The sequence below is a fragment of the Poecilia latipinna genome, unplaced genomic scaffold (genome assembly GCF_001443285.1).
Source record: "Poecilia latipinna isolate Pla-1442-1.1 unplaced genomic scaffold, P_latipinna-1.0 Scaffold1193, whole genome shotgun sequence".
NCBI lineage: Eukaryota > Metazoa > Chordata > Actinopteri > Cyprinodontiformes > Poeciliidae > Poecilia > Poecilia latipinna.
In genome coordinates this window covers 42,086-57,197 of record NW_015113809.1, presented here as the reverse complement: position 1 = coordinate 57,197, position 15,112 = coordinate 42,086, and the positions used below count along the sequence as shown (strand labels likewise).

The 15,112-nt window shown below is 34.2% G+C and overlaps 1 protein-coding gene across 7 annotated transcripts in view; it reads right to left on the bottom strand.

The window, feature by feature from the left end:
• LOC106960536 (myocyte-specific enhancer factor 2D homolog) overlaps positions 1 to 15,112 on the bottom strand; it is a 40,391-nt gene that overhangs the window by 10,759 nt on the left and 14,520 nt on the right. For 3 of the 7 annotated variants that reach the window (XM_015053675.1, XM_015053680.1, XM_015053681.1), the window contains exons 3-9: positions 13,133 to 13,336; positions 11,892 to 12,029; positions 9,971 to 10,187; positions 8,023 to 8,079; positions 6,263 to 6,444; positions 3,801 to 3,830; positions 123 to 252 (exon numbers count right to left, since the gene is read on the bottom strand). In XM_015053675.1, coding sequence (XP_014909161.1) covers positions 123 to 252; positions 3,801 to 3,830; positions 6,263 to 6,444; positions 8,023 to 8,079; positions 9,971 to 10,187; positions 11,892 to 12,029; positions 13,133 to 13,336 — 958 coding nt within the window. The remainder of the gene's footprint in view (positions 1 to 122; positions 253 to 3,800; positions 3,831 to 6,262; positions 6,445 to 8,022; positions 8,080 to 9,970; positions 10,188 to 11,891; positions 12,030 to 13,132; positions 13,337 to 15,112) is intronic. The other 4 variants (XM_015053679.1, XM_015053682.1, XM_015053676.1 and 1 more) reach the window with 3 other exon arrangements.

Sequence of the window (15,112 nt, the reverse complement as noted above, 5' to 3'; positions counted from 1 at the left end):
AGATGTTTTTTTAATGGAGGAATATCCTAAAAACATCTTGTAAAAAAAAAAAAAAAAAAAAAAAAAAAAAAAAACTTAATTTTACACAATCCCTCCACCTGTGACTGCAGTGTTTGCCTCACCTGTGTTGTACGCTGTGGGTATGGCGGAGAAGGGCAGACCCTGTGCCAGGAGGCTCGGTGTGGCTACAGACACCACAGGTGTGGTGAGGGTTTGTGCCACCTGGGCTCCAGCCGCCAGCCGCTGGGCGTTCTGCCAAAGAGCGAAACAACATCAGCAAGAATAAAAACCAGCAACAACTTCGTCTGCGAGCCCGTTTCAGTACTGTTTTGTTTGTTTGTTTTTATTCGGACATGCTGGGAATGACAGATGCACACATGGCTGGATTCAGAATGATGTTCCACACCGAGGAAACCTCTCAGTGCGTTCTTGATGACATGCATCAAAAACAAACTCCTTGGTTTGAATAAGACATGTAAGAGAATTACATCACAGGCAATTTATTCAACCTCTGGTAATCTTATTACTGCGTAACATTAACAATGCGCAACATTAAAATAACTAAACTAGTTCATGATGTAAATATAGTAACGAGGGCTAGGCAATATGAGTGAAAAACTTAACACAATATAAATCGATATCAATAATTATTGATTTGTTTTAAATATCTGAAATGCTGTCAAACTGGTAGTGTGATCTTTATTCTTTTTTCCAGTTTTCACAAAACGCCATTGTTTCTTATTTTTAAGCAGTTATGAGGCACAGTGACAAAACCTTAAATTGCTGCTGCTGTCAGTTACTCAACATGTTGTTGCTAGGTAACCAAAGAAGGAGTGAGTTGCTAGGTAACCAGAGTCAGTTAGTTGATTCCACCACATTTTGTTTGCTTTATTTTAATAATCAGTTATGTTATTTTACGCCCAAAGAATCGCTATTAAGCCTTACAACCAATTAACCACAGAAGATGATATTTATTGCTCTGCTTACCGCTTGAATTTTCAATGAATGTGAAGAAAAAAAACCTTTGAAATATTACGCCCATTACAATAACTTTTCTATACATTCGTTTTAAAACTATATCTTGAGAAGCGTCATCAAAATCACATGATTTGTGGAGTTTTTTTGTAATGTACTGTTACTGCTTGTAATTCTATTTTTATGTATCAACAGGATTTTGACCCGTTTCCTGGCCTACATTTATTGTATAAATCATGTGGCGTGACCAATTAAAAAGAGTAAATGTATTGAATTCAAAATAGACTATCCAGTATCAGGAGCATAAATATTAATCACTAATAATACAGTATCTTCAAGTGATTGAAGATTGCTTTATTTGTTATCACAGTTTGATGAAATGGTGAAGACAAACAGTGATCAAGTCAATTATAAATGGAATTTCACATTTCTTTGGGGGGGAAAAGTGTCATAATTGCCAGAAAAATACAAAGAAATGTAAAAACTTTGTTTCTAAACACTTTAAATAAATGGAAATTTATAAAAAAAAATGTTTAGTATGGAAAATACCTTATTTTACGATAAATCATGACATTTTTTAAGGCCACATCATATTAATAAAAAAAAAACAACCTCTGAAACGGTCTCATTTTAATGTTAAACTATGATTTCTGTGTGCGCAACATTTCAAATGTTCTAGTAACTAGTAATTACACTGGATATACATATTTTAATTTAGCCTGGTGGAAATCCTTGTACGTCAATGACCCATGTCCAAATCTTCTGCTCCCAAACTGGTCGAAAAGAGCTCAAATTTACCTCGGATAAAAAGCAAACTGGAGCTCTTTTTAAACACTTCCGCATATAAAACGTCTTGCTATAAAAGGCAAAAGATTCTGTGGATTTTCCCTGGAATTACGTTCGAGTGTGAAAAGAACCATTCATCAAGAGTTTTGAATTACACTAAACGTACAAAAGGAGCAGAGACAGACCTCAAAGAGGAGAAAGATTTAATTATCTTCCTTTGTGAGGAAGAAGAGCGAGAGCGCCAGCAGACTGAAAGTGATGAAAATTAATCACCATCTTCTGGAAAATGAGAATCTTGCCTGTCGACTTTAAGACGAATTGTTGAAGGGGGAAGAGGACAGCCACCAGAAGCAGCCATTACTCCTCTAAAAACACATTTATCTTAATAACTATTATTATCTTATTTTGTTGCAAGCATTGTGAAGGGCATGCATTCTGAAAGGTTCAGTTTTCCACAGCTTATTGTGGAAAAAGTTAATTTTTTTAAGTGTATTAAAACACTTAATAGTTGTAAAAACCTGCTATTTTTTACAACTGTTGTTTTTTTACACTTTATATTTTAGGGATGAAATGAATAATTGTGATTAATTTTTGAAAAAATTGTCAACTTGTTAATCATTAAGTAGAGCATACAAACTCAAAAACACCGTCAGAGAAGTAATTAAGCCAAAACTGTACAAAAAATAGATACATTTTGCATTTAAGATTAAAAAAAAACCTTGAAAATACGTTTTACCCAGAAGACCTACAGTTCAAATTATGTAAAGAATGATTTATGAAAGAAACTGAAGTATTTGTTTATTTGCGTCTTTTAAGGTATTTCTAATATTGTACGAAAAAGCTTTAATGGCTAAATGAAACATCTAAAAAGTGATGCTATTTTTAAATCTAATTAATCATCAGAACAATTGATTGAATAATTGATTACTATGACAATAATTAGTTGCAGCCGTAACATATTTAAACGTAGTGTGCACCGTCTTTCATCATTATACCTTCATGTGTTTCTGTGCGTTTCCATTTGTCACTTTGACGCTGATACACTGAATTTCCTCACTTAGGCACAAATATTTGGATATTTCCATTTTATTCTGGAAGTTATAAATTATCTCTTTGTCATAAACTTTTAATAGAAGTGAAGCAATGATAATTAAAAGGTAAAAATGCTAAAGATGCTACTGCAGTATTGGGTAAAATTGTAAGTCCTTTCCTCTGGATTTAAATCTGCAACTGAAAGGGTGAAAACTAAAATTGTTTGCATGACCTAAACTCTTAATCTGGTATCTGAATTTCTAACTTCTCTGCATTTATCAGGTGTAAAATATGAAACAAAGTGCATCTAAAAACTAGCAATTAAAGATAATTTCAAGCCTGACTGTTGCTGGTTGATGTAAGCAGACAACTAAATCCTATTTATGATTGATTTTATAACCATTTTCTATCCTAAAGGTATTTTAAGTTTTTTATTCATCTCTAAAGATAATCTAAAGTTGCATGCTTTGCGTTGGCCATGAAAGCTCAAATTTGGAGTTTTCATTGGTTAAATGCCTTTAATGTAATTCAAAGTAGTTATTAAAAATCTCAAACATTGTGCCGGATAGTGGAAATGAAAGTGTGAGGCCGTCGGTGAACACTGAAACATGCTCTGTGGCGCGTCGCACCACAACGCAAAGTGAGAACAACACCCATGCTTTAGATAACCACCATACAGAGCAATGAAGCGAGTCCAGCTCAAACCTGCAGGAAAGCACTCGGATATTTCTGCTACGGCACCGTCAGCGAGATTAACGTGGAGGGCTCAGTTCTAGATTATCTCCAAAAACTAAAAAACAAATGCTGGAATAAGACATCCACGCACCCTGACCCACATGCAGTCAGTCAAACTGAACACCATCTCAAAGGAAATGTCGGTGAAAACAAAACTGAAACAAGAAGAAACTCCTGCAGAGTCCTGCACTCATGCTGACAGCTGACTGGCATCGACTCATGCGAGTGACTGATGTATGTGTTTAGGAGTGGGGGGGGAGGGGGGGAATCACCTCGTTTACCAATTCCAGCTCATCCTCTGTCTGCAAGGAGTTGTAACAGAGAGGGTTATAACTCTGGAGTGACTGAATAAAACCATGAAAACAAAGCCGGAACTTGTACTAGTTCATCGGTTGGTTTGCAAAGTTCAATAGTTTTCTCAGACCTGGATTAAACTGCAACAGCTAGCAAGAAACTAAAGACAATAAAAATATTTGGAAACAGTTAAAATTATTGATCAAAGGTTTCTTTAAGAATCGCACTAAACCTGAGAATCTAAGTAATGTTATAATAGTCCATGTTAAAGATTATAACCTAGTTTTTTCTTTTCTTTACACTTTAACTTCACATTAAACTAAAATACTTGAAGCAATTATTAAAGCCTAATGAAGTCGTGGTTCATTCCTTCATAAAATTTTTGACTAGATTCTACATCTTTAGAGTATTAGAACAGATTTTTCATTATTGTGTCTGATGTTTGTTTTAAAACTTATGTTCACTCAAATTATCTCAACTAGGCAGCTTGATTATTGTAAAAACAAAAATCTGAAGAAAATCCTCTGACGCTGAAGAAGCAAGGTGAGAAATAAACAAGATTCTGGATAAATATTTTAGACCCTTCAGTCAAAGTTTTGATAATCAAACAGCTTGATAAAAAAGATCAGATTTATCAGTAGCAAAGCGTCAAGCATTCAGGCTTTGGATGAGAAGATAAATTAAGATTTCCTGATTCTTTTGATGGGTTCAATCCAACTATAAAACATGAAGCAGTTTGGTCCCCATTCATTTATTTCACCCCAGGATTGAGATGTTTACCCAGCTCCTGTAAAGTTGGGGGCATTTTGGCAACAAAAAAATATGACTTCTGGATCGTTTTGTCTTCTAAGTAAAGATATGGGAACTTAGAAAATGTTGATAAAATGTTTCTAACTTTTACAGCACCTCACCTATGAGATGAAAACAATATAAATGAACTAAAAAAGACAGTTTCAATACACTATTACGTGATCTTGATCCATCAATACTTCTACAGGGACAACTAAAATACAGAAAAACTTTATATTTTGAAAAGTCTTTACACTTAACTGATCCAAGAACAAAACACTAACCGAACAAAAAAATCCCGCAATTTCAATAACTTTAAGGTATAAAATATAATCGGATCAATTCGGAATAATAAATATTTATTACACTGAAACAATCCAGCTAGATGACCAAATTAAATGCTTAAACATAATAAACACGAAAGTTACAAAAATATCTTGCTAAGTTTTCTGGCATTAAGTAAATAGAAATAATTTTGGTAATTCTAACAGGCCTAAAAAAAAAAAAAAGAAACGTTCAGTCTGATTTAACTTCACAGAAAACGAAATGTGTGTCTTTTCTCTAAGTGTATAAAATATCTGATTTCAACTGTAAATAACATTTTATTTGAAGAGAAGTGCATGAGATTGACATGAGACATTAACATAAAGGAGTCTTTATAAATGTTTGACTGTTGTCGTGATGTGTTATTCTGTAAACGACATTTTTAAAGCAACTCTGCATTAAAAATGTCATTTACAGAATGACACTTCATGACAGCAGCCATAAACATTCATAAAGACTCCTTCTTGTTTATCACAGTTGTTATGTCAATCTTATGAATACCCTTCATATAAAATGTTATTGTAATATTTTCCAAATTTAGGCTTTTAGATTTAATACAGGGTGTCCAAAATGTGACCTGGGGGCTATTTGCAGCCCTAGAAACAACTTTGGGTGGGCCTTAAACAGAAATTCAAGAATAGTATAAATGTGTAGTTTTCCATTTCAGGCAGAAAATACAGATTTGAAAGTAATGTTTCAGAAAAACACAGACAATATCAGATCTTAAAATGAAAAATATAAAGGTAGAGCACAAGTTTTTTTCTTTTAATATGATATATTTCATTTGTAAAAACAGCTTTACTAAAATGCAGATTTCCCCATTTCATAAAATTTTCAAAATAAATCAAGAGTGAGCAAAAAAAAGACACAAAAAATGTTGAAAAATGTGACGAGCCTAAGAACTGCCTGTTCTTATTTTTTTAATCTGACAAACCTACAAAATGATTTTAAATCTAGAATAATTTATCCACAGTAGCTAAATTATGTGACTGCTATTATGTTTACTTTCAAGTAAAAATGAAAACATAAAATAGTTTTTGCAAAAACAAAAATACTAAAAAGTTTAACATTATCGGCCCCCATGCCAGAAAGTTTGGACACCCCTGACTTATGATCAAAACTGTGCTGTTTGAATATGAAGCACTTTCAAGTACAAACTTTGGAAAAACCAAATTGAAATTTAAATTACTCCAAGGTTTTCAAGCCCCTTGTGACAGCAACTGGTAACTTCTTGGGTCCAACAAAAACCTGGTGCGTTTGTGAGCAATCATGAAAAGAACTGAGGGGTCAGAAACGTTAAACCGAAGCTGAACTTGGCTGATCTCACCATCTGCATGAGGCTCTTCCCGCCCTGCGAGGTGATGACTCGCAGGTCCGGTTTACGGCTGTTGACCATCTGCGGGCTGGGAGGGGGCGGCGGGGACTTGGCCGGAACTACTTTCCCCAGGCTGTTGCCGTTGGAGACGGTGAGCAGACCTGGGGAGGCCCTGGCGCTGGTGTATCCATTAGCTGCAGGGGAGACGGAGGTGCGAATGCATGGTGATCAATAGGGAAAGATCAGACAGACAGTAGGGGTACAGAGTTTCGTTGTTAAGTAATCCTCTAAAAAACGTCTCGACCCTGAGGGAGAAACCTGAAGACAGATAATTCAGAGGGAGGCTACTGTTGTGATTTATTGGACACATTTCACTTATTTAGTCCTTAAATTTGTCTTTAAATTAGATATGTTCTTAAATAATACAATTCCTCCTTTTACAAGTCAATCATGATCAGCCAAATGTAGCTTTTTTGACAAAAAGACAAACCTTTGATGTCAAAATGAAAACTGACTTTTACAAAATCATAACAGAACATAAAATAAAACATAATAAGTGATAAATATTGAGTGTGTTTCAAGTGATTGTACTATAAAGACACCTGAAAACCATGACAACATAAAGACAAAATACAAGCAAATGAGGAGTGCACCGATTGCAGTTTTCTGGCCGATCGTCGATTACCAATCTGACCAGCTGATTCAGATTTTGAATTCAGATTTTCTTTTGTCTGATATGTTGCTAAATAAAACAAGAAAGTCTTTGAGTTGGTAACAGTAGGGCAACTATTGTTAACTGCAAACGTGCAAGCATGACACATCAGGCACATCTGGTTTACATTCAAAGTCTACGTGAAGGCGCGTCGAGGGAAGCATTTGACGAGTCCGACAAATAAGCCGGCAACAGAAAACAACGCCTAGAGCGATTTTTGCTCTAGCCGTTTTTGCTCTGGGAAATTTTGCTCTGATGCGCCCTCAACATGCCTCCACACAGACTTTAACTCGCGACACGTGTTTGGTGTAGAACAAAATGTCAAGCGTCTGCACAGACGTCGACCTTGACGCGTTGAACGCGTTTGGTGTGAACGCACCGTTAGTTTGGTTGTTTCCATCAGCAGGAGAAGTTTGGACAACATTTATTCCCCAGCAAGACAACAAACCAAAGCATCCAGCTAAAGCTACACAGAAATGTTTTGGATGTTTTGGAGTGGCCCAGTCAAAGCCCAGACCTCAATATGAACTGTTCACAAATGATCCCCACCAACAGTACAGTGTTTGAACAGTTTACAAGGAATAATGGAGTAAAACTGAGGTAACTGTGGCCAGGCTGTTACTGCAACCAAAATACAGACTTGAAAGAGGTGAATATTTAAGTAATCATTTAGTATATATTACATATTTTTATTTAATTGTCAATATTTTATAGAAATCAGTTTTCACTTTGACATTAAAGGCTATTTTCCTTTTTTTCGTACAAAAAAGCCACATTTTGTTGATCATGACTGATTTGTAAATGAAAAAAGAAAGAGATAAAACATCAATAGGGGAAATGCTATTTATAGATCGGTGTATGATTGTGCTTCACTTTTAGAATAAATATCTCATAAGTCAAAAGTGAACACTGAACCTTCAGAGAATCCCACTAATTGGCATCCAATCCCAGGTGGAGCAACAGAGGAATAATTACTTAATTATTCCACAAAATAAGGGAAACTGTAAAAAAAAAGAATGCTACAACTTTGGTTTTGTAAAAAATTTAATAAATTACTTACAGACTGGACTTGGACATCCTCCGTTTGAATTATTCAGGTCGCCTCCGAGGAGAGCACCTATTAAATAAAGAAAAAAATACAATGAATCCATGCAATTTTGACTTTTTAGCAGAAACAAACTCTAAATTGAATTCTTAAGCTTAGTTTTCTTCCCAAGTTTAAACTCTGTGATTAAGCTTCACTTTAAGCTTGAACTTAAAACAACTTGCATCTGTTTTCAAAGGGATGACACAATCTACACACTACAAAATAAACACACAATTCCCTTACACATTTTTAGGCATTATGCATCTCAACTAAAACAAATAAGTGACAATTTATCAGCTAGCAAGATAAAAAACCATGGAAAGGATAAATTAATGCAAATCATGTTTACTCTACTGGCTGCGGTATCTTGTAAAGTTGCTCTAATAATAGTAGTCCCCATTTTAAAGTGTTCATTTAATTATTTTATTGCCTAGCATTAAATAAAACGTTCACTCTATGTGCAGATCACTGGGGATTTAGCAGGCAGATTATTTTCTGTGGAGTTTGCACAAATTTCTTTTCCTCATATTTCATAGGACAGTGAAGCATTTGGCACTGAGGTATTTGAATATGCATTTATCAATAAATATATATATACTGTTTAAATTCATGATTTACTACATGTTAAACTGTTTAAATTCATGATTTACTACATGTTAAACTGTTTAAATTCATGATTTACTACATGTTTAACTGCTTAAATTTATGATTTTGAGAGGGAAATTTGTTAAAAATTCACTCCTAACCAGATAATTTGGGTTGATACTGCTAAACACACAAACCACATTATTGGGAAAACAAGTGTATTATTTTTATGCATTTGGCCTTTCATCCACATAAAACCTGTTTAATATCACTAAAAATGATTATTTATAAAAACTCCAACCAATGTGGAAATTTGAGAAAACTGTTTGTGTTTGCATTACTGTCTGCAGCAAATAATGCGCTAGAAATCCAAAAACTTGCTCCAGCATGAATCCCAATCGACATTATCTTGTATTTTTATAACTTTATATTCAAATGTGTCATTTAAAAGTAGTTTAACTTTTATATCTGTCCAACCGAATCTCCTGGCACCATGTTTAAATGCTAACAGGAAGTCGTGGTTGTTTTGAAGCAATGTGATTGGCTGACATTGCTATGCTGCCCCCTAGGGGTCTGGCATGTTTAAAACAACGCTCATGTTGATGAAAAGTTTTCTGAAAACAATTCACTGTTTATGATAGTATTTCTTTGTTTTTATATTTGTTTTTATAAAGAGCTGGCTACATGTGTACAATGTCCAAGCAGAACACAGATTAGCTTATTTTCCAAAATTATTACATATTTATAATTTCATTTCAAATAAGTTTTGAGAATTAGATTTATGAAAGTGTAAGATAAAGAGTAATTTACCCACAGCCAGATATTTTATACAGTTAAAATCTCTGTCCAAAAATGTAAGAATAAATCCTACTTTGGCATGAAAAAAAAGTTTAAGGAAACAGGATATAATTTTGTAAATTAGACGAATTGTTACTTTCAAAACTTAAATCAATATTTAACATTTCCCCTGCGCTGCAATGAACCCTGCCTGTTTTAAAACCTAGTTAGACAGAAACAAAACTACCAAAAGTAAAAAAACAACAACAACAAAAAAAACATGCTGGTTTTGAATGTTACACAGACTGACCAGATAGTTTTGGGTTCTCTCATTCATATACATCTTTAGCTCCTTCTCACTTAAAAAAGCATAATAGAACCACGATCCAGAAACAAAGACTTCGCATTATTAGATATAAAATAAAGTATATCTAATAATTTAATCGGATGCATCACCTAACAGCAGTGATTAAGAACTATTACCCATTATAATAAAAACAGTAAAAGCTGCTGCAGATCATCTCCTGCCTCTTTGTGCTGCATCTCGCTGCATGCTCACCTGCACTGGCCGGTCGCTGTGGCAACCCCGGAGACACTGTATTTCTCTGGAGAGCCGGTTGCTGTGGCGACAGGAGGTGGGTATCCGTGAGCGATGATGATGTGACATAGGAGGTAGTTACCAGTGCGCTGCCAGGATTACTGAAGTGCAGTGTGCTCTGATTGGACGCCTGGACGGTGACTGGCATAGAGAAGGTCTGAGGCGGAGCCGCCGTCTGCTGCAGGACGACATTCTCACTTAGACAACAACTTGCAACACATTAAATAACAAGCATACGTCATACATAGCTTTAAAGTGTAAGGTATTACTTTATTTATTCATCCACTTTTAGCTGGTATATCAGGGTTTCCTCTAAAGTATTATAAGCCTGGCGGGTCACCAAGCTTTACTTGAGCCACTGCCAGGCTAAACATTGTTTATTTCAGTTTCTTTTTAAATTTCTGCTTCTTTTATTTATTTTTTTAAGACTTTATAGTTGGTGTTTAGGTTTTAAAGAATAAAACATAATTATCAAGTGACATTTTCAAATTTCCTGTCAACTTTAAACATTTTCTAACTCCCCTACTGCCAGGCTTAGCAGGTTTCCTGAGGGAAACCCTGTATGAGATTATCAATATATGAAATTTTTTAAAATAAAAATGACAGTTTCATTGTGTAACAAGCAAAAAAGATGCTTGCATGATTAACTGTTGGTTTACTTAAATATTTAATGCTACAACTTATGCTAATAGAACCACGATTAATTAATCTGATTAATCATGAATTGTGATTAATCCGATTAATCGGATTAATCACAATTAATCACAGATTATTTCAATTTTTGAAATAATCTGCAACTAATTTAGTAATTGATTAATCGTTAACGAGAGCATACAAACTCAAAAAAGGGCCATTTTCTGAACACAGTCAGAACAGTTAAGCCAAAACTGTATAAAAAAATAAGATACATTTTGCATTTAAGATTAAAAAAAAATTAATTATGTTCAACCAGAACAACTCAAACCCCATAGTTTTAACTTTATACAGTTTAAACTCTGTTAAAAAAATATTACTTTTAAAAGGAATGATGTTACTTGCATCTTTTAAGGTTTTACTAATATTGTCCTAAAATGATTTAGTAATTAAATGGAAAATTTGCAGAATGTGTAAATTATTTAATCTGATTAATCATCAGAATAATCGATTACAACAGTCGTTAATTGCAGCCCTAAAACAGTATTACAATTACTACAGTGCCAATATTGGTATCTTCATTTCTGATTTTGACACAGATTAAAGACATAATGTCAAATAAAACTGTGCTAATTGTGCAGAATATTTATCTTGTTTGTGACGTTTTTGTGTCTTTTTTTATCTTTCTTGGAAGCCAGAGAAAACTGTAATCATCTTCTTCCAGTTGGTTCGCAACATTACCTTATGTGCCAAAATGTGGTTCAAATGCCTTTAAAACAAAGGAAAGTGATGAAAGAAAATCTTATTAAAAATAAAAAGAAAATATGTATCATTTTCTGAATGATAAACGTGTAATGAGATTAAAACATCTAAACCTCTTGCTGAGGTCAGCACATTAAAATAAGTCAGTCTACCCCAATAATGTTTGATTTATTTCTCCATTACAACAGACTCTTAGAGATCCTTAAAATATTTAATATTTTTAACTTCTACTTCCACATCCATTTTAATTTTGGATGATTATTTTTGTTATTTCCATGAAAGAACATAAAAATCTTATTTGAAAGGGAGAAAACTGAACTTTGAGATTGCAACAATACAAATATCAAACATCAAAGAGTGGGTTAAAATCTTTGAATGTATAAAGTTAAACTCTGACTGCTTAAAGATCTCTTGAGAGAATAATTTAAAATTAATGCCGCCTATCTTTCACAAATCAAAAGGAATAATAAGAAGAGTAAACCCTTACGCCGTAGCGTTTGAAGAGGACGTCCAGATCTTCCGTGGTTTTACGAAACTTGTCGTCATTCAGAGGACTTTGGTCAATTGAGTCTTCGCCGTCCGGCTCTGGACTGTCGCAGCCGTTGAAACCTTTCTTTCTCAAAGTCTAGAAACCAAATCAGGGAGAGAAACAATATTCAATGGACCAGCAATAAGATAAGCTATAGACTCTATGAGTGCTTAGAAATAGTTTAGCAAACATGAATATCCCAAATGACTTCGAGTTAGGCTGCTGTAGGAGTTTTATTTTGAAGGGGACAAACTCTAGTAACAGGAAGTAGCATGTTGTGGTCATTAGCTTGTAAGCTAAAACCTGCAACTTTGAAAAATTGAGTCGGTGTGTAATTATTAAACAGAGCAGCAGCTACAGCATCCGCCATGTTTACATTTATCTTGTCAATTCTCTGCGATCTGTCATCAGCATGATGAAAACGTCAGACGAAATGAGACCCTACAGTTCACAGTGACGTCACTTTAGACATCAGATACCGGATTGCATATTAAAAGTAACCTGAGTGATTTGAAAATAAATGGATTGTCATTAAATAAATAAAAATAAAAAAATCTAATTTTGATCACAAGTGGGCAAAACAAGTCGATTTTTGCCACGTTTACCTGCAGTGTAAATATTGAAAGGTAATAAATAAAACAAGTTCCTCATTTCTGACATAACTGCACGTCATATTTTAAATTACTAGCAAACAGGTGTATTTAGCTCTACTAAAGGCCCACAGGTCACATATTCTGTTGTACAAAACATTTATATTTGTTTCAATATCATCAGTTTGGCAGGAAAATCATAATATATGGGTTTATTTGAGGTCTGACCTGCCATTTCCAACTTTAACCTCCATCCATCCATCCATTTTCTGTACACCCTTGTCCCTAGTGGGGTCAGGACCAACTTTAATCTACTATGATTATTTCTTTTTGTGTACTTTAGAAGAGAAAAAAAAATCTTGTGTAGGTTGTTTGAATCTACCAGAAAATGAAGGAATTAATATACTATCCCACTTATGAGTCAAAGAAAATGAATTTTATGGACCTAAATAAACTGATTGATGGATCTAGAAATATATTTTATTTCTCGAGTTTTATTTTTAATGGAACAGAAACTAATTTGAAGCTGGAGCGTGATCTATCCAGGTTAAAACCATTTACCTCTGTGACAGAAAACCCCTCAGGAAGCGGCGGACACGATGAATTTACCTCAATGATGTCTGCGTTGGTCCGGCTCTCGTGCGGCTCGTTGTACTCGGTGTATTTGAGCAGAACCTTGTCCATGTCGGTGCTGGCGTACTGGAACAGCTTGTTGGCGTGGTTGAAGATGATCAGGGCGATCTCACAGTCACACAACACACTCAGCTCGTAGGCCTTCTTCATCAAGCCAAACTTTCGCTTCGTGAATGTGACCTGAGAGAGAACGGAGAAAAACATTAAAATCAAAGAAGCAACTTACACCATTTTTTTAAATTGCTTTAATTGTATGCAGTCACTAATTTAATAAAGCTCACTTTTTTCCTTCTCCAGTTTACATTTCTCTTGGTGGTCAAGTATTTTTTGAAGAATACTCAGTTAGACCAGTCAGCTAACGGATTAAATAAAAGAGCTAAAAGGGATTCCCGCTGGTCGACTTTGTTTAATTTAGGCGTATAAGCACTTTCTCTTACTGTAAACTAAGGCTGGATTATAGAAACTACTTTAAATCCTTTGGTTACCAAAGCAGTAACAAAATGTTCCCCATGTGGGTAGAAACTGCCTGTAGCAAACTACTAATTTGCATTTTTGGTTGTTTTGGGAGTTTTTTTTGGGTAAAAGTAGGGATTCTGAAAGGGACAAAATGATTAGAAATTACTATTTAAGACAGACATAAAGGAACAGACATAAAAAAATCAGAAGACAAAAACTGGTTTTGAGTATTTTCTTACTTAAAGTATGAAAATAAAAAAGCAATGAGTACAAAACCTACATTTCAATCATTAATTAAAAGGATGTTTCCCTTTTTATCAATCTTTGAAAGTCGTAATTGTTATAAATATTTGTTTTATTTATTAAAACCCTTCAAACATACATTCTGTTGGTATATATTGTTTAATTATTTAAAAAAATTAACTTAAAAACACACCATGTTGTAAAATTCTACTTTTTATTTTGTGTTTTCTTTTAGTAGCAAATGACTAGAGCAGAAAATGTATTTTATGTAACTCTATGTTTCCATATTTATATAATACAATGTATATTTTCTAATGGTCTTGTGGCTGAATGATTTTTTATTGATCAATAATTCACAGAGTTTCAGTATTTTAAGCATGGACGGGTTGAATCCCAAGAGAATCAAGACAGAATGTGAATTTACAAACAATTACATAAGAAATTTAATAAATGTTCACTGAGAAAATAAGCTAAATTATCACAAACTACCTCTTCCAAAACAATTGAGTGGAGATGAATAAAACTCTGATTTTACTGTTTACTGTTCTGGATAAATTATTTCTATTATTTTGAAGAAAAATTGAATAAAGTAACAAGAGTTTCAGTCTTAAACTATGTGGAAAGCTTCTTGCTGCAAGCCAGCGAAAGAGCAACAATCGAGTACAATGTTTAACAAAATTAGCCTGAATTTCTGTCAAGAACAGAACGTCTGTGCTTTAAAAATGCAAAAGAAAGAAAAGAAATACAAGCTAGAATTGAGGGCATGTGATACAAGAATCTGGTGGTTTGATGAAAACATAATTCAACTTTTCATCTTTACCAGAAGTAAAAGAAAGAAAGGAAAAGAAATGTGGAAAAGTGAGAGTTTAATCCAAACTGAAAGCCAATCAGAAATGCATCACAGACCAAATCCCTGCTCTGCACAAACCAAGACTCCACAATGCATCTATTATTAAACCACTCAGCAAACTGTTTGCTTTTACAGACAAAACCCAATATTTGTGCAAAGCATTCACACAAATACTGGCGAGAAGTCTTTAAAGCGACTCCAGACTCAAATCTATTCTCAGCAGCTGGCATCTGCTGAAGATAAACATGTGATATCCCAGAATGTCTGAGGTTAACAGGATATTTGTTGTTTTTATTTTTGGGTGGGAGGGGATGCTGTGGATTAGCTGGAACTGGTTTCTTTACTGCCTGAAGTTCTTCAACGGGAGATGAAGATAATACTCAATGGGCTGCACAAAAGTTCAACTC